The 23,872-nt window shown below is 42.1% G+C and overlaps 1 protein-coding gene across 7 annotated transcripts in view; it reads left to right on the top strand.

Moving 5' to 3' along the window:
- chl1b (cell adhesion molecule L1-like b) overlaps window positions 1-23,872 on the top strand; it is a 986,835-nt gene that overhangs the window by 455,305 nt on the left and 507,658 nt on the right. For all 7 annotated transcript variants that reach the window (XM_072280601.1, XM_072280605.1, XM_072280603.1 and 4 more), the window contains 2 exons: window positions 2,293-2,404; window positions 2,790-2,974. In XM_072280601.1, coding sequence (XP_072136702.1) covers window positions 2,293-2,404; window positions 2,790-2,974 — 297 coding nt within the window. The remainder of the gene's footprint in view (window positions 1-2,292; window positions 2,405-2,789; window positions 2,975-23,872) is intronic.

Here is a 23,872-nt window from a genome sequence, read left to right as displayed (position 1 = left end):
CCCCGGGATCAATAAAGTATGACTATGACTATGAAGAAGAGGCCTGCAAAAGACTTCAAAGGACCTCAGCCTCCTCAGGAAGTAGAGACAACTCTGGCCTTTCTTGTACACAGCCTCTGTGTTGGTGCTGCACTCAAGTCAGTCATCCAGTTGCACCCCTAGGTACCTGTAGGTCCTCACCATCAGTAATAACGGAGCAATGTAGGCTTAGTCTTCCCAAAGTCCATCACCATCTCCTTCGTCTTACTAATGCTGAGATGCAGATAATTCAGCTTGCACCATTTGACAAAGTCCTCCACCTTCACCCTGTATTCCTCCTCCTGTCCTCTCTTTATACACCCAACTATTGTTGAGTCATCAGAGAATTTCTGAAGAAAATGTGGCCTATGGAAGAAATTTGAAGTAAAAATAAGAGCAACTCAGAAATACTCAGCAGGAAAGACAGTATCTTTGGAGAAAATATTAAAATTATTGAAAATTGAAGTGGGATCTGAGTGAATTGTTCATAAATATTGAAATCATGTTTAGCACAATCTATTTCCTCCACTGGGGGAATCCAGAACATTATCTGGAATTATTGTTCTGTTTTATTATCTCAAAATTTCATGCTTCTGCAAGTTCAACAAGGAGATGGATTCATAACAGAATGCTGATAGGCTCATTATCATGTTAGCATTACAAGGAAGAAACAAGCTTTACATATCAAAATAAAAATGAAAACAATAACTTGAACAATTAATAGAAGAAAGAGTTGGTAGTTCAAACAATGAATGTTACAAGACAAAGCCAGGTACAACTATTTAAATCTGATCACTTTTTGAAAAACAAATTTGGAAGGTATATTCTTTCTTTCGGGAAAATGTAAGACATAGTTTCAGCCTCTCTTGGAGACAGTGATAACAGAAACTCTTAGGATCAAAATTGGCATATTTGGGAAGGGATAAAAGGATGTAGAACAACAAAAGGAATGCAGGTAGTGATCAGCCATAATGGGAGAGCAGGCCAGAAAGACTGAGTGGGCTCATGTGTATCCTATGTGCTGAACATATGGCTTCAAACTATGACCTTGTCCATTGTTTCCAAGAGCACAGATTAACAATGAAGACATCCTGACATGTAGGGTCATTATGATTTCTTGGTCTTAAAATGTAGCACTTGAATAAAATAATCAAAAATTTGCAGCTTGTTATACATTTAACTCTTCCTTCAATGCAACTTGCACAATGAATTATTTACTGAGGAGAGCTTGTGAAAGTTTCATGATTCTTTTCATACACCTACAAGTTAATTGATAGGTACACACATTTGCTTTAGACTCTGCAAAACTTCAGAGCTAACCAAATATAAAATTTATTGCTTATTGATATATTTGAATGCATAGTGGTAGCTTTGATAATTAATTAGGGTAATTATTTTATCAGAATGATGTAATTCTGTATGTGGTCAAAAAATCATGTATTATTTTGGGGTATTCCAGGAAAAGTTCATATCAGTGTAACAACTCACTGAAATCTATAGTAATTTTACTTTAAGGTAGCTTATGTTTATGTGTTAACTAATGGCCCAGTTGTTTATTTTTTTTAGAGATACAGGGGGGAATAGGCCTTTCTGGTCCTTCGAGCTGCACCGCCCAGCACCCCTGACAATGGCGACTTAAGCCGAACCTCATCACAAGACAATGTATAATGGCCAATTAACCTACCAAATATGTCTTTAGACTGTGGGAGGAAACATTCCATGGCGAGGAGGCACTGGAACTCCTTACAGAGGATGTCAGGATTGAACTCCGAATTTGAATGCCCTGTGCTGTAATTACATCCACTGAGCACTAGGTGATGTGACACCCAAGTAATAAGTTGTTACTTGTGTGGAGTCCAGCTTCGCTCAGTAACCTTGATTCAAACAACCCCTCAGCGCTCAAGTTTGTTATGATAATGACATCTTACTTAAGACACTGGGCAACTGCAAAATTCCTACTGTGAACATTTAGATTTTATATTACAGGGGCTTACTACCAGTATATTCATTAAATCATGAACTCCTTGACTCTTGGGAAATATTGGTGTTTCTGGCTTTTACGGTCTCTGGTGCAGATTTTTTATTTTACTTCTGTCTGGTCGTTTGAAATCTTTCGCTGAACACTAACCAAATTTTCATAAGTAGCTTGAATCTTAATTTTGCTTTCTTTAACTGCTGTGCCACTAACCAAGCTCGTTAACAATATTGAAACTGCCATTCCTGAAAATTTGTTCACCTAAGGTCACGTTAAAATTGAATTTCTTTAACTTGCAGCAAATTCAATAAAGGATCGATCCCCGAGTTTTCTGACACCTTCTGGTAGCAGTTCACAGATAACTGCACTGCGAGGAGAAACGCTTCAACTGGAGTGTATTGCTGAAGGGCTGTAAGTAAAATCAAAGTAACCTTTGAAACAATTAATGACTATTTTGTCTGTATGAAGAAGCTGTGTAAGTTTGCCCTCTAAATAATGTTAGTCTTGCTCCAAAAAATGATGGTGTACTCACAGATATTCATCTTCCTTTAGCAATTTTTCATCATTGTGACTTTTGTAACATACATAGTGTCCTTCATTTCCAGAATTACCTACTGTGCTACAGGTTTGCATACATTCCATTAAGTTATATTTTGAACAATGGTACTGTAACTAACATTAGCTGTGTAATTATTTTGTGGAAAATTTGTTAATTTTGCCCTTTTTATGATTTATATTGTGAATTTTAATTGGCAGGATCAGATTATTTCCCAACCATCATTTGTTTCTTTTGTAGTCCCACACCTCAAATCTCATGGTCTAAGGTCGATGGTGATATGCCTAAACATCGAGCAACAGAAGAGAATTTCAATAAAACATTGAAGATAGTTAATGTGACAGAACTTGATAATGGAAAATATCAGTGCAAGGCCGAAAATGCTTTTGGTGTTGTGAAGCATGCTTTCTCTGTAACAGTGGAAGGTAATGTCCTTGCTTTGCCAGATCTGTTTTAACATTTTCTCTATAACAGTGGAAGATAATTTTAACACGAAGAGCAAAACAGAAATATTTTCAATGTTTGATGAATAAACCAGAGAAACTGATTATAATGTAAATTAAGTTAAATCCAGTTATTTAGATTCAGTTCCAGGGAACATAGAACATAGAACAGTACCGGCCCTATGGCTCATGATGAAGTGCTAACCTATAAAATCTACTCCCTGATCAATCTAACCCTTCCCTCCTTCACAGCCCACAACTCCTCTATTTTTCTTACTTCCCTGTACCTATCCAGAGGTCTGTTAAATGTCACTGTTGTATCAACCTCTTCCACCAGTGACCTAACCAGAGTTTTATAGAGTTACAACATTACCTCATGGCTCTTTAACTCAAATGCCCCAATTAATAAGACCAGTTCATCATACAACTTCTTAACAACCCTATCAACTTGTGCAACAATTTGGAGAGATTGATGGACATGCACCCTAAGTTCCCTCTGTTCCTCTACACTGCTGAGAATCCTGTCATGAATATTGTACTCTTGTCTTCATGTTTGACCTTCCAGTGCTTCACTTCACATTTTTGCTGATTGAACTCCATCTACCACTTCTCTGCCCAGTTTTGCATCCTTTTATAATGTACAACGAACTTCTATACTACCCTCAACATCACCAACCTTTGTGTCATCTGCAAACCTACTAACCCCCCCCCCCTTCTACTTGCTCAACCAAGTCATTTATAAAATCACAAAGAGTTGGGGTTCCAGAACAAATGCTGCAGAACATAACTGGTCACCACCCTCCAGGTAGAATATGTTCCAGCTGTGAGCAAGGCAATACAAAATCCACGCAGACAAGTTCCCTGCCGCCTGATATTGTCAATGAGCTTATCATGGGGATATCTGACTAAGTTCCATATACACCTGTTGGATTCGAATGGTTTTAATCCAAGGTTCTTTCAGAAGTCAGGAAAGATGCACAGCACTTGTGGCTTCATGATCATTTTATTAAGCATTAATTGAACAAAGAAACCTGAAAATAGACAGTACAGGAACAGATGCTAGTAACAGGAGAGAGAGAAGAAGCAAAAGAAGGAAAGAAGATGAAGTTGCCATGTGGTTAGCTCTTTTTATATCCATAGGTAAGATAGATAGATACTTTATTGATCTCAAAGGAGAATACAGTGTCGCAGTAGCATTGCCAGCTGAAATAAGAAACATGGCATTCAAATTTACAGATAAGATTCAGCCAATCAGATAGAGTCGTAGAGAAGTACATCACAGAAGCAGGCTCTTTGGCTCATCTAGTCCGTGTCAAAACCATTTAAACTGCCCAGTCCCATCAACCTGCACCGGGACCATAGTCCTTCATATCTCTACTATCCATGTGCCTATCTAAACTTCTCTTAAATGTTGAAATTGAGCTTGCATGCACCACTTGTGCTGGCAGCTCATTCCACAATCTCACAACCCTCTGTGAGTGAAGAGATTTCCCCCGTGTCCCCTTAAACTTCTCACCTTTCACCCTTAACCCATAACCTCTGGTTGTAGTCCCACCCAATCTCAGTTGGACCCTATTCAAATAACGCAGCACCAGAGAAGCTTCCAGAGCTTTCCAGATTCACATAATTGTAACCACTAGGGCACACACTGAACAACTGCATAAACATACTATGGCTACCAGACAACATGCTGAACAGTGATATGTATATAAGTAGTTATAAAAAAAATACCTGAAGGTGTTTAATTGACATACTGCAAAGAAAATAATAATTGAACAGTTTAATTCAACAATTCCCCCCTTCATTTTATTAATCATTACCCCTATATAAGTAAAATAGATGTAAACTATGATAAGGCATTTTAGTACTCATTGTAAGTAGGAATAACGGGCAGAAATATAGCAACAACTAATATTGGACTAAAGTCCAGTCGTTGTCGACTTTGTTCCAAGTCTTCTGGATGGTCAGTGATTTGTTCATGGTAGCCAAGTAGTGTAGGTGTATGTCAGAGGTTACTGACATATTAACGACAGCACTGGCTGTCCTTGTTGGATACCACATTAGCTCGTCTGCAGTGGCTGCTATGTATCCACTTACTTTTGTGTTCAACCTTCACCGCTGAGTTGGTAATTAGCATTTGATAAGGACCTTCCCATTGAGCTCCCAGTGGATCATTAGGCAGTTTCTTAATCAGGATCCACTCACCAGGAATCAGTGTGCATCCCTCTTCTGTTGTATCATCACAAACAGCAGAAAACTGTTAAGAAGCAGACTGGACAGCTTTATTTAATTTCACATAATAATTAACTAAACTGTTCGACATAATGTGTATATAAACCTCTCTTAAATCATGGGTTCACTGCAGGGACTTAGCATACCAAGTTACCACCTTGAAAGGACTTAATTTAGTTTCCTTGTTTGGGGTTGCTGTGATGCTACGCAAGATCATAGGAAGAGCCGCAGGCCATGGTACGCCTTCTTCATTGTTTGATGATTCCATTCATTCATTTGACTTGTCCTAATGGCTCTGGGTGTTGTGGACAATGAAAAGACCATTCAATGTTCACCAGTCAACATAATTCCTAACAAACACTCCAGTCGATGTGGCGTGGCAATCCCATCCAAGAATACAGTCCATGATCAAAGTATTGCTGAGTGTGTGGCAGCCACCTTCCTCGTTGGAACAGCGTCTTGAAACATACATCTTGTCCACTCTTTCCCGGACATCTGAGTATCCTTGACTCTTTGGCAAAATAATGTAGTCCACTCGAAAGTGTAAAAAGGGAGCAGATAGGGAAGCTTTTGTGATAGCTTTTCCACTGCTCCAGGATTTTCTTTCTGCCTGTCCTGCATCTTTCAAGCATTTGTTGAGCTTGTCTGTTAAACTTTGGATTCCATCACTATTGGGAGAATCTGGCAATCAACCTTTCCACATCCATGGGTCTTAGAAAGTTATCTATTGTGACAGATAAGGAAGCAATGTAGTTGGAGCTACCAGTGTGTGACTATTGTCTTATCTCCATAATCCATCACTGCTTAACTTCACAACATTCTCCATCCAGAACCACTTTTCCGAGTCTCAGCATTGAGCTTCAGCTCTTGAATATCTTGTATGTTCATCTCTAATAGAGAGTTGAACTTTGTTTCCATAATTCCATTTGTCAGGTTCACTGAAAATGTTCTCGATATTTCAAGGGGCGTATAGCCTGGTGAGAGTTCGGGGAGCTGGGTTATGCACAATAGGCAGCGATTTAAACAGAGAGAGGAGAAATGGGTTAAAAATTCTATATCTGAATGCACGAAGTGTCAGAAATAAGGCAGATGATCTTGAAGCTCAGGTGCAAATGGGTAACTATGATGTTGTTGGGATAACGGAGACATGGCTGCAGGGGGATCAGACCTGGGAATTGAATGTACAAGGGTATACGTACTATCGAAGGGCAGAAAGGTGGGCAGAGAGGGGGCCCTGTTGGTGAGGAATGAGATTCAGTCCCTTGCAAGGGGGGACATAGAATCAGAAGTAGAGTCAGTGTGGATAGAACTGAGGAACAGTAAGGGCAAAAAGACCCTAATAGGTGTTATCTACAGGCCCCCAAACAGTAGCATGGATACTGGGTGCAAGTTGAATAGGGAGTTAACAATGGCATGTGGCAAAGGAAATGTCGCAGTAGTTATGGGGGATTTCAACATGCAGGTGAACTGAGAAAATCAGGTTGGTACTGGAACCCAGGATAGGGAGTTTGTAGAGTGCCTATGGGGTGCATTTTTGAAGCAGCTTGTACAAGAGCCGACCAGGGATAAGGCTATTCTGGATTTAGTGTTGTGCAATGAACAGGATTTGATAAGTGACCTTGAAGTAAAGGAGCCATTAGGAGGTAGTGACCATAATATGATAAGTTTTTATCTGTAAGTTGAGAGGGATAAGGGCAGATCAGAAGTGTCAGTATTGCAGTTGAACAAAGGAGACTATGGAGCCATGAGGGAGGAGCTGGCCAAAGTTGACTGGTCGGATATCCTAGCAGAAAAGACAATGGAACAGCAATGGCAGGTATTCTTGGGAATAATGCACGAGGTGCAAAATCAGTTCATCCCCCGGAGAAGGAAGGATTCAAGGGGGGGAAAGTGGTCACAGTGGTTGACAAAGGAGGTCAGAGATAGCATAGCATTAAAAAAGAAGTATAACAGAGCTAAGGTGAGTGGGAAGACGGATGATTGGCAAATTTTTAAGGAGCAACAGAACTTAACTAAAAAGGCAATACGGGGAGAAAAAATGAGGTATGTACGCAAGCTAGCTAGGAATATAAAGGAGGATAGCAAAAGTTTTTTTTAGGTATGTGAAGAGAAGAAAGATAGTTAAGAACAATGTTGGGCCCTTGAAGAATGAATTGGGAGAAATTGTTATGGGAAACAGAGAAATTGCAGACAAATTTAATAAGTACTTTGGATCTGTCTTCACTAGGGAAGACACAAGCAATCTCCCAGATGTATGGATGGGCCAAGGACATAGGGTAACAGAGGAACTGAAACAGATTGACATTAGGAAGGAAACGGTGATGAGTAGACTGATGGGACTGAAAGCTAACAAATCCCCAGGTCCAGATGGTCTGCATCCTAGGGTACTAAAGGAGGTGGCTCTGGAAATTGTGGATGCATTGGTGATCATTTTCCAATGTTCCTTAGATTCAGGATCAGTTCCTGAAGATTGGGAAATGGCTAATGTTATCCCACTTTTTAAGAAAGGAGGGAGGGAGAAAACAGAGAACTATCGCCCTGTTAGCCTAACATCAGTAGTGGGGAAGATGCTAGAGTCCATTATTAAAGATGAAATAGCGGCATATCTTGATAGCAGTGATAGGATTGGGCCGAGCCAGCATGGATTTACCAAGGGCAAATCATGCTTGACTAATCTATTGGAGTTTTTCGAGGATGTAACCAGGAAGATAGACGCGGGAAATCCAGTGGATGTGGTGTACCTTGACTTTCAGAAGGCATTCGATAAGGTACCACATAGGAGATTGGTGGGTAAAATCAGAGCTCATGGCCTTGGGGGGAGGATATTGACATGGATAGAAAACTGGTTGGCAGATAGAAAGCAAAGGGTAGCAGTGAATGGGTGTTTCTCGGAATGGCAGGTGGTGACTAGTGCGGTACCACAGGGCTCGGCATTGGGACCACAGCTGTTTACGATTTACGTCAGTGATTTAGAGGAAGGCATTGTGAATAACATCAGCAAGTTTGCTGATGATACTAAGCTGGGTGGCAGTGTGACATGTGATGAGGATGTTAGGAGAATTCAAGGTGACTTGGATAGGCTGGGTGAGTGGGCAGAAACTTGGCAGATGGCGTTTAATATGAATAAGTGTGAGGTTATTCACTTTGGGAGCAAGAACAGGAAGGCAGAATATTATCTGAATGGTGTGGAGTTAGGTAAGGGTGAAATACAAAGAGATCTAGGAGTACTTGTTCATCAGTCTCTGAAGGTGAATGAGCAAGTGCAGCAGGCAGTGAAGAAGGCTAATGGAATGTTGCACTTTATTACAAAGAGAATTGAGTACAAGAGCAAGGAAATCCTTTTGCATTTGTACAGGGCCCTGGTGAGACCACACCTGGGGTATTGAGTGCAGTTTTGGCCTCCAGGGTTAAGGAAGGACATCCTGGCTGCAGAGGGGGTACAGCGTAGGTTCACTAGGTTAATTCCTGGGATGTCCGGACTGTCTTACGCAGAGGGGTTAGAGAGACTGGGCTTGTACACGCTGGAATTAAGGAGATTGAGGGGGGATCTGATTGAGACATATAAGATTATTAAGGGATTGGACAAGATAGAGGCAGGAAATATGTTCCAGATGCTGGGAGAGTCCAGTACCAGAGGGCATGGTTTAAGAATAAGGGGTAGGTCATTTAGGACAGAGTTGAGGAGGAACTTCTTCTCCCAGAGAGTTGCGGAGGTGTGGAACGCGCTGCCTCAGAAGGCAGTGGAGGCCAATTCTCTGGATGCTTTCAAGATGGAGCTAGATAGGTATCTTATGGATCGGGGAATCAAGGGTTATGGGGACAAGACAGGAACCGGGTATTGATAGTAGATGATCAGCCATGATCTCAGAATGGCGGTGCAGGCTCGAAGGGCCGAATGGTCTACTTCTGCACCTATTGTCTATTGTCTATTTCTTCCAATTCGACCACAAAACCATAAGACCATAAGATAGAGAAGCAGGATTAGACCATTTGACCCATTAAGTTTTTTCCGTCAGCCCCAATCTCATCCCTTCCCCTGGTATCCCCTCATACCCTGACCAATCAAGAATCTATCAACTGCTGCCTTATATATACATAAAGACTTGGCCTTCACAGATGCCTGTGACAAAGAATTCCACAGATTCACCACTCTCTGGCAAAAGAAATTCCTCCTCATCTCCATTCTAAAAGGACCCTCCTCCATTAAGAGGCTGTGTCCTCTGGAATTAGACTCTCCTACCATAGGGAATATCTTTAGGCAAGATTTTCCCTTGAGGAAACCATGCTAACTACAGCCTATTTTGTCAAGTACCTCCAAATACTCTGAGACATCATCCTTAATAATTGACTCCAACATTTTCCCAACCACTGAGGTCTGACCAAGTGGCCTATAGTTGTGTTTCTTCTGCCTCTCTCCCTTCTTGAAAGGTGGTGTTACATTTGCAAATTTCCATCTTCTGAAGCCAGTCCTGAATCTAGTGATTCTAGAAAGATCATCACTAATGCCTCCATAATCTCTTCAGCCACCTCCTTCAGAACCCTGGGGTGATCACTGTCTGGTTCAAGTAACTTATCTATCTCCAGATCTTTCTGTTTTCCAGGAATCTTCTCTCTAGTTATGGTAATTTCACACATTTATGCCCCCTAATACTTGGAACTCCTGCCATTTTGCTAATGTCTTTCACAGTGAATACTGTGCAAAATACTTATTCAGTTTGTCCGCTGTTTTGTTGACCCCATTACTACCTCTCCAGCATTGTTTTCCAGCAGTCCGATATCCAATCTTACCTTTCTTTTACACTTTACTTTATGTTTCTGAAGAAACTTTTGTCATCCTCTTCAATATTATTGGCTAGCTTACTTTTGTATTCCTTCTTTACCTTCTTAATCACTTTTTTAAGTTGCCTCCAGTTGGTTTTCAATAGCTTTCCAATTCTCTAACTTCCCACTAATCTTTGTGCTATTATATGCCCTCTCTTTGCCTTTTGTGTTAGTTTTGACTTCTCTTGTTAGCCACAGTTGTGTCATTGTTACTTTAGAATACTACTTCCTCTTTGGGATGTATACTGTATATCCTTTTCCTTCCAAAATGCTTCTACAAATTCCAGTCATTGCTGCTCTGCTGTCATCCCTGCCAGTGTTCTTTTCCAACCAATCCTGGCCAGCTCCTTTCTCATGCTCTGTAATTCCCTTTACTCACTCTAATACGGATACATCTGACTTCAGCTTCTCCCTCTCAAATTTCAGTGTGAATGCATTCATATTATGTTTACTTGCCCCTAAGAGTTCTTTTACCTGTAGATTGATTCTGGTTCATTGAACAAAATAGTGGGCTTAATCACGAGCAGCTCTAAAAAGTCATTTTGTAAGCACTCTAGAAAATTCCCCCTCCTGTAATCCAGCTGATTTCCCCAATCAACCTGCATATTGAAGTCCCCCATGGCTATTGTAATATTTCTCTTTTAGCATGCACTTTCTATCTCCCGTTGTAATTTGTAGGCCACATCCTTACTACTGTTTGGGGGTCTGTTTACAATACCCATCTGGGACATATTATCCTTGCAGTTCCTTAGCTCTAGCCACAATGATTCAACACTTTCTGACCCTATGTCACGTCTTTCTAATGATTCGAATGACTTGCTTTTATTTTTTTACAAACAGGGAAATGCCGTCCCCTCTGCCTTCCTGCCTATCCTTTCAATCAATGTGTATCCTTGCACATTAATCATTCAGCCATACAACATCATACCTGCCAATCTGCAACTGTGCTGCAAGTTCATCTATCTTATTCCATATACAGCGCGCATTCAGATACAACACCTTCAGTCCTGTATTCATTCTTTCGGATTTTGTCAGCCTTTTACATTGCAACCCATCCTGTTGACTTGACTGCAGTTTTGTCCTATCAACAGCTTCTCCTCACCACACCTTGCCTGTGTTTGTCTACCATTTACCTCATCTTCAGCACTATTATCTGCCTTTCCTATGATGCTTCTTGCATTGAAATATAGGCAGCTCAGGACTCTGGTTGCATCACGTTCAACCTTTTGATTCCTAACTTTGTCTGAAGTCTTACCAAAATCTGCATCGACAACCTCTCCACTAACTCCTTAGCCGCATATTAAACAGTAAAATCTTCCTAGTTCTAGCCTCACCAGCACACAGCATGTGTAGCAATCCTGAGATCACAACCCTGAATGCCCTAGCCTTTATCTTGGTATCAAACTCCCCGAACTCCCTATAGAGAACCTTGTCACTCATCCTACCTATGTCATTGGTACCTACATGGACCATAACTTGGGGATCTCTACCCTCCCACTTAAGAATGCTGACAACTCGATCTGAGATATCCCGGACCCTGGTGCCCAGGAAGCGACGTACCATCTGGGAATCTCGTTCTCACCCACAGACCTCCTGTCCATTCCCTTGACAAATCCCCCATCACCACAGCGTGCCTTTTCTCCACCTTTCTCTTTTCAGTCACAGAGGCAGACTGAGCGCCAGAGACCCGACCACTGAGACTTTCCTCTGTTAGGTCATACCCCCTCCCCAACAGTATCCAAAGTGATATACCTGTTGTTGAGGGGGATGGCCACAGGATTACTCTGCACTGGCTGCTTAACCCCTTTCCCCTTCCTGACTGTCACCCAGTTTCCTGTGTCCTGCACCTTGGCTGTAACTACCTCTCTATATGCTCTATCTGTGGCCCCTTCAGCCTCCCTAATGATCTGGAGTTCATCCAGTTCCAGCTCCAACTCCTTAATGCGGTTTGTTAGGAAATGCAGCTAGATATACTTCTTGCATTGGTAATCATCAGGGATACTGGAGGTCTCCCTGCCTTCCCACATCCCGCAAGAGGAGCATTTCACACTTCTACCTGTTATTTCTACCGACCGAGCTGAGCAGATATAAAGAAGAGCAGGGAAAAATGAGCTTTTCTTTCCTTTGCTTTATCTAAGTGAAGCCACTCTTTGCAGAAGCCTTGAGATCACCACTCTGACTATGTCCACTCAGATGACGGCCGCTGTGCTTTCCCCCGGCATCCTTTAATTTTCTCTTTCTAGTTAATCCCAGATGCCAGTTGGTTGCTGGTCATGCCCCATGCTGTCTTTTATCCTCAGGCAATGGACCTGATTGAAGTCACTTCTTCTCTTCTTCTCCAAACATCTGATGTCCAGACTGGCCACTGGTCAAGGCTCTATTACACTGTCGCGTCCTGCTCCTGCCTTTTTATCTTCGGACAGTGGACCTGATTGAATTCCCCTCCTCTCCAAATTTCTGATGTCCAGATTGGCCGCTGGTCAAAACTCTATTCTGTTACTTCTTTTACTCCTTCATGTGCTGCTCTTTTTGCAGTTTAATCTGTGAATACGTTTCCACAGCTTGCCATTGTAGTCGTTTTGGAGTGGCTTTTACGTTTTAATACAGCAACTTCTGACAGCATTTGTATGACATCCATAAGTGCTTGTCCTTATTGGCCATTCTCGATTTGGGTTCCTACTGCTGTAAGAAATGATCTTGGTCTCCATAAGGTTCCAAAATCATGAACAACTCCAAGAGCATATCGAGAATCAGTGGAGATACTAGCTGATCTTCTTTTTGCCAACCTATAGGCTTCTATCAGAGCTTTTTGTTTTGCCTGTTGCATAGAGGTGCCAGTAACCATGCTTCCTGATGCCAGCATTTCAGTTCCAGAAAAAAAGCATTCAAATTCTCCTCTCAATCATTGAGGAGCCATCAGTGTACACACCTTTGACGGAGCAATGACCAGCAGGTTGCTGTTGGTCTCCACATTCTTAAGACTGCTATCATGTGTTTCTCGTTGACATGTGGAGTAAACTGTTTACTTGTAATGCAGGTACAGTACATGATTTCACCTTTAAAGTTTGAAATGCTTTCAGGGGTTCTTCATTAAGAGTCACTGGGTTATCTAACCATTTGCTGACTTTCAGTAGGTTGTTGAGTGGTTGAACAATAGTTGATGGAACTACTGCTAGAGGGTTTAGCTTGTCAATTCATTGTTTATCAATGGTTTCATCTTCAGTCATGCATGTCTTCACTCCCTTGGTCTTTAGTGGAGCAAGAAGTGACATAACTGTCAATCTTACTGTTTCATCACTGCCATCCTCACTTCAGTCACTGTGAGCCATTGCAGAGTCCATGTCATGTCATCTTGTAATTCTTCGGAGTTTGGATGGTGTCGCTGTCCTCAGAGTCTGTCTGACATTGGTTGGGGGGGGGGGGGGTTGGTCAGAGACGACAGGTGTTTCCCAAGGAGGAGTACCAGAAGTAGCATTACTTGACAGCATCACCTGCAACGTGACTGGAAGCATCAGTTACTGGCAGGACTGCTCACTCAAAGTCCAAGCTGCACTTCCTCTTATTGACTCTATCTACCTTGGAGTTCTGTCCACCTTAAGTCAAGGGGAATACATTTATCATGTTTTTTGCTTGTTCTCGGTTAATGCAGAGAAACGCTCTTTAGTTTTTTTTTACTATATCAGACTGTTTTGTAGTCTATCACAAGTTTCATGTATCTTTCTTAATTTATAGAAGTTTTTAACTTACCCTGTTAACTTTTTCAATCACTTACACATTTGATCAAACCGGCCACGTGGTCTTATCTATAACACACACATTCCAGGTTTTCCCTCATCCCTCGGACATTCCCTGGTTCTTATCTCATGTCTTCTTATACTTTATAAATTTAACATTTATGCTGTTTTTCATCCGGAGTTTTTTGATTAATCTTATCAAACTATGATGTGTTATTCAGGTAAGAGCTGCTCATAGTAGCTCACGACTTTGGCCATTATTTTGATCTGATCTTAATTTTTATGTGTTTTTTATTACATTGACCCCAATCTCAAAATATTAACAGATTGCAACCGACGTTTAAATAGATTGTCCAACAACCAAATAAAAAGAGTGCAACCAATAGATTTTGTAATCAAAATTTTAATTGATTGCCATGCAACCAAAATTTCACTAGATTATCCTGCAACTGAAATATTCGCCTGTGCCCTCCCGAATTGTACAGCTGAATCTGATATTAATTTCAGTGCTCACCCCTGATTTTTACAGATCTGACTCTTTGTAAGTAGCAGTGTTTCTCACTCCTATTTTCAAGCTGATGATGTATTGAAGCCAAAACTAGTTTTTCTCTCAGACAAATTGGAATCAGAGGAAGCTCTTATCCCTTTCCACTTTGCCTGCAATTCTTCCAAATCCTTAAATCTTCACAATCATCTTGTCTGACTGCGCCAAATTGATGAATTCTGATGCTTTAATCCAAGGTTCTTTTGGAAGTCAGGTAAAAGGCACAAAACTTATTGTTTCACAATCACAATCATTTTATTAAGCATTAATAGAACAAAGAGAATTGAAAACAGACAGGGACAGGGCAGATGCTAGGAGCAGGAGAGAAAGAAGAAACAAAAGAAGAAAAGAGAAGATCCTGTCGCCATGTGATCAGCTCGTTTTACACCCATAGATAAGAGACATTCCATTCAAATTTACAGATAAGGATCAGCCAGTCAGATAGCTCCTATTCAAATAATGCAGCAGCAGAGAAGCTGCCAGACTCACACAAATGTAACCACCAGGGCGCACACTGAACAATTACATATACATACTGTGGCACTAGGAAGCATATTAAACAGTTACTACTGAGAAAAAATACTAGCAGATAATTAGTTGCAATACTGGAAAGAAAATACCAATTGGCAGTCTAATCTAACACGCCACTTCCACAGCTTTACCTTCATCAACTTGTTTCATCACCGCCTCAAAAATAGGACAGGGACTTCCCCTTCCTCCTCCAGTTCCAGGCACATGTTCCCCCCTTTTTACTAGAAGATCCTACCCTCACTCTAGGCATCTTCCTGTACTTCATGTGTGTTTCGAATGCCTTGAGGTTTTCCTTACTCAATCTCTTATTAAGCTCTTTCCTGGCTAACTTATAATTGTCCTCCTAATTTGCCCTGTCTGATTCTTGCTTCCTAAACCTTAAGTATGCTTCTTTGTTCCTTTTGACTAAATTCTAGGCAGTTTCTAGAATAGGTTACATGGTCAACATTGTGGGCCAAAGGGCCTGTAATGTGCTGTAGATTTCTATGTTCTATGTACTAAATGTTCTACCTCTCTTGCCAATCATGGTTTTTTTACCCCACCATCCTATCCTGGTCTCAGTGGGATAAACCTATCCTGAACCCCATTCAAGTTGTTCCCGAACAACCTCCACATTTCTGCTGTGCATTTCCCTGAGAACATCTATCCCCAATTTATGCTCCCAATTTCCTGCCTAATACCATCATAACTAGTCTTCCCCAATTAAATACTTACCCATATCGTCTTCTCCTACTATTATCCATGGATGTACGAAAGGTCAGGTGGTTGTGGTCACTGTCTCCAAAATATTTGCACACCAAAAAGTCTCACCTGACCAGGTTTAGCATCTTTCTAAAATCTTAACTACTTATCCACTCTTCAGTGTCCCTGTTGGTGCACCATTGCCCCCCTCCCCTGGCTCTACACAATCCTCCCAGTAAAGAGATTGCTCCCTTCCTGTTTCTGACTTCCCCCCGCACTGACTATGTTCACACAGCCTTCACAATATCTTCCCTTTCTGCAGTTGTGTTGCTATCACTGATAAGCAAAATTTAGCATTTTCCAGAGTAAAAGTAAGGCAGTCCACTGTAAGTGTGGGAGTACTTAACAGAGAGCAGCTGAATCCAGTGGTGTCTTCAGGAGACATTAGCAACACTCTGCTCCTTTGAGCCTTATAGTCAAGTGCTTGGGTCACATGAGGAATTTCATAAGAAGTTTTCTCATCCACTTACTCAATTACTTATCAAAAGACTTGATACACCCAAGCTTGAGAAATTGGCTATAAGTATTTCAATGCATGTATAACTGCCTATAGGTAACTCTACCTACCTATACATTTGTAACTCTACGTCCTGCGTGGAAGATAGTGAGGAGTAGTGCAAGCTTAGCCTCATTAGCATTCTCAGCCATTTAATGACTTGATGGAAACAATGACTTGATCCCATTTTATAGGTGAGTAACCTTTGGTTCACCAGATTGATTCTTGGACCACAAGAATGGCCAATGAGAGATTCATCAAGCATACACAAATCTGAAGGAACTTGATAGGGCAAATGCAAAATTGACATTTTCCTGATTAGGGTGTCCAGAACCAAATTCAGCCATTAAAAAAAAAAAAGAGGTTAGAAATTCAGAACTGGGACAAGAAGTTACTTCTTCACTAAGTGATAGTGATTTTTTAGAAATCTGTTTCCAAGGAAACTGAGAGAATTAGTTGCTAAGTATCTCCAAGACAAAGTTTTGGATATTAAAGGGTGACTTAGTTCAGGAATGGGTCACAGAGATAAAAAATAAATCTGAAATTATTTTGTTGTATGAACAAGGAGGGGTGAGGAGGCTGATGGTCTATTTTCTTTAACCTAGTTCTTGTGTTCTTACTGGGTGGAGTTGTTGCTGGAGTTGGGGAAATAGACTTGATCAGTCTGCTTTTTACCAGAGCAAGCTGACTTCGAGTGGAGACTAATGCTGTTTAGCACATAGGCTGGAGAGTGAAGCAGTCCTCATTAACCTGTTATGATGGTTTGAAAATAAGCAGGGAAACTATAGAGGCTTGAAAAAAAGGAAAATGACTAAAGGGAAAAGGAAACCTATTTGAAATGAATATCTGGCCCCAAGGGTTTCCTGTACTGCCTTTCCTTGATTTACAAAATGTCCTCGAAGAGATTTTGTGAATTTGATAACTGATTTGAAATGTGACACATTTCAAGTATTGCTGTTAGGGGATGCAATGAAGCCTGAGGAGACATTTCAGTACTTCTTAGAGCTATTGGTTAGAAATACACAACATACAATGTGATATGTTTACCATAAGGAATTTGAATAGTGACGAAGAGTTCTCAAATTGTTTCCTTTCCTTTTTAAGCTAATGTGCTCCACCTAGTGGAGATCTTTTATAATCAATCTGTCATGGTCCCAGCCGTCCCTCCCGTTTATTCCTCAGGTTCTCCTAATTCCCTTTTCCCCGTGTTTCTCCTGCTCCCCTGTCTGTCTCTCTCTATGTTTGTGTGTGTGTGTGTGTGTGTGTATGTGTCGGCGTGATGGGCGTGGCGTTCCTTTTGTTCTCCTGGGCCTCCTGATTGCGGCACACCTGAATCTCATCTAACCTGCAGCATAAATACCCCAGCTTTCCATCCACTCATCGCCAGATCGTTGCTTCAGCCAGTGTGGCAGTTCATGTTCTAGCCCGCTTAGAATTGCGTATACTAAGTTTTGTTTCCGTGCTGTTGTTTGCCTGTGTTAACTTTGTCTTTCTGTGTTAACAGGAGCATTGCATGCCGCCTGCCTTTCCATTCACCATCCCGCCTGCCGTTCTCCTCCAGCCACGCTCACACCCTTGTCTACATTCCTGCTCTGCCTCGTCCCGCCGCCCACCTATACTCTCCACTGGCTTAGAGGTTAAACGCCGCGCTCTCACCGCAGTGACCTGGGTTCGTCCCCCAGTCAAGCCTCGCTCTCTCCTTTGCTTTCCTCAGCCTAATCCTCACTCCCCAGCCTTCCCTGCAACCATTAATAAACACTCTTCAGATTACTCTTCCTCCGTGTCGGTGCCCTGCGTTTGGGTTCACTCATTCTTCGCAACAGAACGATCTGGCGTACGTGGACCCAGCAGACACAAACACCATCCAACAAGCCCTCACCAGCCCTACTGGGACAGCATGACTAACTCCTCCGGAAGGTCATGGAGAACCTCCATTCCCTGTCTGTTCACGTCACGCAGATCAGTAACCAGGTGGATCATGTCTCCACGCATATCACTCAACCCACACCTGGAACCCAGCCTAGCCAGCCCAGACAGCCTGTAGCGGTAACCCCCCCAAGCTTCACCAACACCCCCACCCAGAAAGCTGGAGCACTATGCTGGAGACCTGGGGAAGTGCTAGGGTTTCCTCCTTCAAAGCTCCCTGGTGTTTGACCTACTCCACAGATAAGTCTAAAGTTGCTTATGTCATGGGGCTGCTAAGGGGGAACGCATTAGCATGGGACACAGCAGTTTGGGACAACCAATTTGATATCTGCTCCTCTTTCGCCAGTTTCATTGTGGAGATGAGAAAGGTCTTCGATCACCCATTCCGGGGTAAAGACGCCACTAAGGGCCTACTCACTCCCTGCCAGGGCTCCCGCGGTGTTGCTGAATGTTCAGTGGAGGTCTGGACATTAGCAGCCAACTCGGGGTGGAACGATGAGTTACTCCAGGGGGTTTTTCAGAATGGACTCAGCGACCTGGTGAAGGATGAGTTGGCGGTGAGAGACGATTCCGACAGCCTGGATTTCCTGATCTCCCTGGCCACCAGGTTGGACAATTGCCTCCGGGAGCGCCATAGAGAGAGAACCGGTCCTCAACCACCTTTGGACACTTCCTGGCTCCCTTTACCACCTCTCGCCAGAACAAGCCTCTCTCCCCCTCCTGCACCCCGAGCAGCTCTTAGCTGTGCTGTTTTGACTGCCCCGGGAGAGGAACCCATGCAGCTGGAGCAGGCCCGCCATTCTTCCACTGAACGTTTCCGGAGAATGAGAGTGGGCGAGTGTCTATATTGTAGTCAGTCTGGCCACTTCCTTGCCTCCTGTCCCCTTCAGCCAAAAGAGGGGGGCTCACCAGTAGCAGTGGGGACCCTGGTGAGCCAGACAACCTTCCCTGTCGTCCCCCGACCCTGACTGCAGCTTCAAGCCACTCTGTGTCATAATCAACAGTCCTTGCCTCTACTAGCACTAGTGGACTCTGGTGCAGAGGGGAATTTCCTGGACGAAAACCTAGCCCTCCAAGCCGGTATTTCTCGTGAGCCTCTGTATACCCCCGTTGGACGCCAATACGCAAGACAGTAGACTCCTGGCACATGTCACGCACTGCACGGAACCCCTGCTTCTCCTTCTCTCCAGAAACCATCGGGAACAGATACGGTTCAATCTAATATCCTCTTCTCAGGCCCCTTTAGTTCTCGGTTCTCGGCCACCCGTGGCTAAGCCTGTCATAACCCCAACATCCACTGGTCCACCGGGAAGATAGTCAGCGGGAGCTCGTTCTGCCATTCCTCTTGCCTGCAATCAGCCCTTCCCCCAGCGGAGTATGATCAGTCAGGATCTAAAGCTGACCAGCATACAGATATCAAAAATGAAGAAATTGTAGGAGGGAAAAAAAGATATTGTACATTTTGAGTTAAAGGAATGGCATTTAGGAGAAAATGAAACAAATAGCACAGAAGAAAAATCTGAAAATACATTCTCAAAGTCTAGTGAAAAATTTGAAAATGATCAGTCTAATAATGAAGGAACTGATATAGAAAATTCCCAGTTACATATAAAAGAAAGCAGACTGGATACTAAGGAAATTGCACACGCTTCTCCAGGAAACATGGTGCAAATTGAAAATTTGACAAAATCTGAAGACAAATTAGAGGAAAAATCGGCTGTAGTGGGTGAACCTGTTGAAGCCACACCAGTTCAAGCACAAGAGGAGGGAAGTCCAACACAATCAGAAGAAAAGACCACAAAGGTTGAAGATAAAGCAAGAAACCTGACCAGTGACGTAAGTAGCCAGAATAAACCAACCACTCGTGCAGCCAAGAAAGTAAGCAGTCCTGAGCATTTGTCGGTAACTGGGCAAGAAAAGTGTTCACTGACTTCCACAAAAGAGAAACCAACAACTGATTTAAAGTCGAGAAAATCTCCAGCACCAGTATCAGTTACAATATCAAGAGATCAACCATCTCCTGTGATTAAACAAGGATGTAAAAAAGAAGCAAGTCCAGAACGCAAAAGTCGACAACATAAAACTCAAACTACCCAGATCCTTGCGCATTCATCCCATGTTCCACGTCTCCCAATTGAAACCTGTATCTGTCAGCCCTTTGTGCCCTCCTGCCAAAACCCCTCCACCCGCCTGGGTCGTCGACAATTTTTTGAATATCTACTTTTAGATTAAACAATTACTAAAAAGTGGTATTGAAAACTGATGATAGCAATACACACAAAATGCTGGAGGAACTCAGCAGGCCAGACAACATCTATGGAAAAGAATACTGTCAATTTTGACTGTTCTCTTTTCCACAGATGCTTCCTGGCCTGCTGAGTTCCTCCAGCATTTTGTGCGTGGTGCTTGGATTTCCAGCATCTTCAGATTTTCTCTTGTTTGTGATTGGGTTACCTGATGATAGTTCAGAGGAAATAATGCCATGTTATGGGAATATCTTGACTACTTGAACACCAGTACACCATCTGGTCCAGTTGACATATTTACCTTCAGACCTTCCAGTTTCCCAATAACCTTTTCCCTAATAATGGCAGCCGAAGACACTTTTGTCCACTGACACTCTGGAACTTCTACAATACTACTTGTGTCTTCCACAGTGAAAACTGATGCAAAAGGCCTATTCAGTTTGTCTGCCATTTCCTTGTCCCCCACTACTACCTCTCCAGCATCATTTTCCAGTGGTCCAATATCTACTCTCACCTCTCTTTCATACTTTATGTAACTGAAGAAACTTCTGGTATCCTCTTTAAATTTATTGGCTAGCTTACTTTCGTATTCCATCTTTTCCTTCTTTTTCAGTTGACTTCTGTGGCTTTTTAAAAGCTTCCTAATCCTCTAACTTTCCCCTAATCTTTGCTTTATTATATGCCCTCTCTTTGGCTTTTGTGTTGTCTTTGATTTCTCTTGTTATCTATGGTTGTGTCATCTTGCATTCTAAATATGTCTTCTTTGGAATGTATATATCCTATGCCTTACAAACTGTTTCCAGGAATTCCAGCCATTTTTGTGCTGCCATCATTCTTGCCAGGGATCTTTTCCTGTCAATTTTGCCAACTCCTCTCTCATGCCTCTGTAATTCCCTTTACCCCACTGTAATGGTGATGCATCTATGTTTAGCTTCTCCTTTTCAAACTGCAGGGCAAATTTGATCATATTATGATTCACTATCCCTTAAGGGTTCTTTTACCTTAAGCTCTGTAATCAATTTTGGTTCATTGCACAGTACCAAATCCAGAATAGTTGACCCCCCCCCACCCCTACCCCCCCAATGTCGACTCAATCACGAGCTACTCTAAAAAGCAATCTCATAGGCTTTCCAGAAATTTCCCCTCTTAGGATACAGTACCAACCTGATTTTCCCAATCTACCTGCATATTGAAATCCCCCAATGATGATTGGAACATTGACCTAAGAATCGAGTTTCTTTTTGTAGAATTACAAAGCATTTATTGGTATTATTGGTTTAATAAGCATGAAGCAAATCATTCCTGACACTGATAGTCTATATTGCTCCAGGGATACAGTGATATTGAAATTAATAAGTTTTAGCATGGTCAACTTTTAATGGGTTTGCAAGATGCTTTAAATTTCTAATGCATTCACAAAAGCAAGACTGGAGGTCTGTCCCATTTTTTTTAAAGGAGTGGAGCCTTAACAAAATATCACAGTTTTTACAATTTATCATTGGACTTCCCTTCTGGAGTGTCTGGTGTCATACTGAGGAAATTAAGTTCTGCTGGAGCCAGAATCTAGCTCCATAGAAGTTAAGTTAATCCTTTTGATTCCGGTAATGTTGTCACAGCATCATGGGAATACAGTGCAGAGATCGGTCGTCAGAAATAAGTTCTGTAGTATCAAAATTTTAATCTCTCATTGTGGATAAGAGCTGGTCTTGAAGAGGTTTTAGACTGATGCATGCTGACAACATATCCAAAGGAATCGTAGTAACAGGAACGAGGACAGTAACAGTGTGGCAGAATGCAGAGCCGTTGTCTTGCAGCTCTGGTGACATGGGTTTGATGCTGTCTGTATGGAGTTTGCACACACTCCGGTGTTCTGGTTGCTTCCCACATCTCTGAGATTTGGGTTGCTGGGTTAAATGGCCACTTTGAATTGCCTTTAGTGTGCGGATGTGAGCGGTAGAATCTAAGCTGATTTTTAAATTTATATTATTTAGATACATCACAGTAATAGGCCCCTCCCACAGGGACTAATACTCTTGCAAACAGGTTTGTCAGAGCTTTGGGGAGGGTCTAAATTCATTTGACAGGGGGTTGGGAACAGGACTGATAGGGTGGAGGATGAGGCAGGTGGTATCTAAGTCGAGGCATGTGTAGTGAGGCTGTGAGGAATGACAAGCATGTGATAGGGCAAAATTGCAGTCAGTGGGATGAGTTAGAGTGTCACATGGGGGCAGAATTGAAAAGGGTGATGAATACAGCACTGAAGATGTTATATTTGACTACATGCATGATACAGAATAAGGTGAATGATCTTGTAGTGCAGAGATTGGCATGCATGATGTGTACGTCACTGAGTTGTGGCTGAAAGAAGATCATAGTTGGTAGATTAACATCCAAGGATGCACATTATATCAAAAGGAGGACTGGCAGGTAAGTAGAGGGGGTGGGGTAGCCCTGTTGGTTAGAAATGAATTCAAAGCTTTAGAAAAAGTAGACATAGGATTGGAAGATGTAGAATCCCTCGTGGGTAGAGTTAAGAAATAGCAAGGATAGAAAGACCCTGGTGGGAGTTATATGTAGGTCTCTGATCAGTAGCCTGGATGTCGGATATAAATTACAATGGGATATAGAAAAGGCATGTAAAACGGGCAATGCTATTATAGTCTAGAGGTATTTCAATATGCAGATTGATTGGAAAAACTCAGGTTGGTGCTGGATCTCAAGAAAAGGAATTTGTAGAATGCCCATGAAATGGCTTTATAGAGCAACTTGCAGTCAAGGCACTAGGGAAAAGATCTTTCAGGATTGGATGTTGTGTAATGAACCCAAATTTAACTACAAAGCTTAAGATAAAGGAACCTTTGGAGGCAATGATCATAATATGATAGAATTCACCTTGAAATTTGAGAGGGAGAAGTTAAAATCAGATGTATCAGTATTACAGTGGAGTAAAAGGAATTACAGAGACATGAGAGAGGAGCTGGCCAAAGCTGTTTGGAAGGGGACATTATCAGGGATGACAACAGGACAATGGCTGGAGTTTCTGGGGGCAATTCGGAAGGATAGATACATCCCAAAGATTAAGTATTCTAAGGGAGGATATAAAAGAGGACACCAATTTTTTTTTTGAGACATATAAAGAGTAAGAGAACAGTGATAGAGGTTATTGGACTACTGGAAAATGACACTGGAGAAGCAGTAATGGAGGACAAAGAAATGGCAGAGGAACTCAATTAGTATTTTGTATCAGTGTTCACTGTGGAAGACACTTGTAGTATGTCATAAATTTCAGAGTTTCAGGGGACAGTAGTGATTTTAGTTGCTATTACTAAGGAGAAGGTGTGTGGGAAGCTGAAGGGTCTGAAGGTAGATGTCATCTGGACTAGATGGATTACACCCCAGGGGCTCTAAAAAAGAGGTAGCTGAAGAGATTGTGGAGGTGTTAGTAATGATCTTTCAAGAATTACTGGATTTTGAGTTCGTTCCTTGGGCATGGAAAATTGTAAGTTGTATGTCCACTCTTTAAGAAGGGAGGGAGAAGATAGGAAATTATAGGCCAGTTAGCCTGACTTCAGTAGTTGGGAAGATGTTGGAATCTCCATTATTATGGAT

This window comes from Mobula birostris, chromosome 16, assembly GCF_030028105.1.
Source record: "Mobula birostris isolate sMobBir1 chromosome 16, sMobBir1.hap1, whole genome shotgun sequence".
Classification (NCBI taxonomy): domain Eukaryota; kingdom Metazoa; phylum Chordata; class Chondrichthyes; order Myliobatiformes; family Myliobatidae; genus Mobula; species Mobula birostris.
The sequence above is the reverse complement of the archived record's forward strand: the minus strand, read 5'-3'. Positions and strand labels throughout refer to the sequence as shown.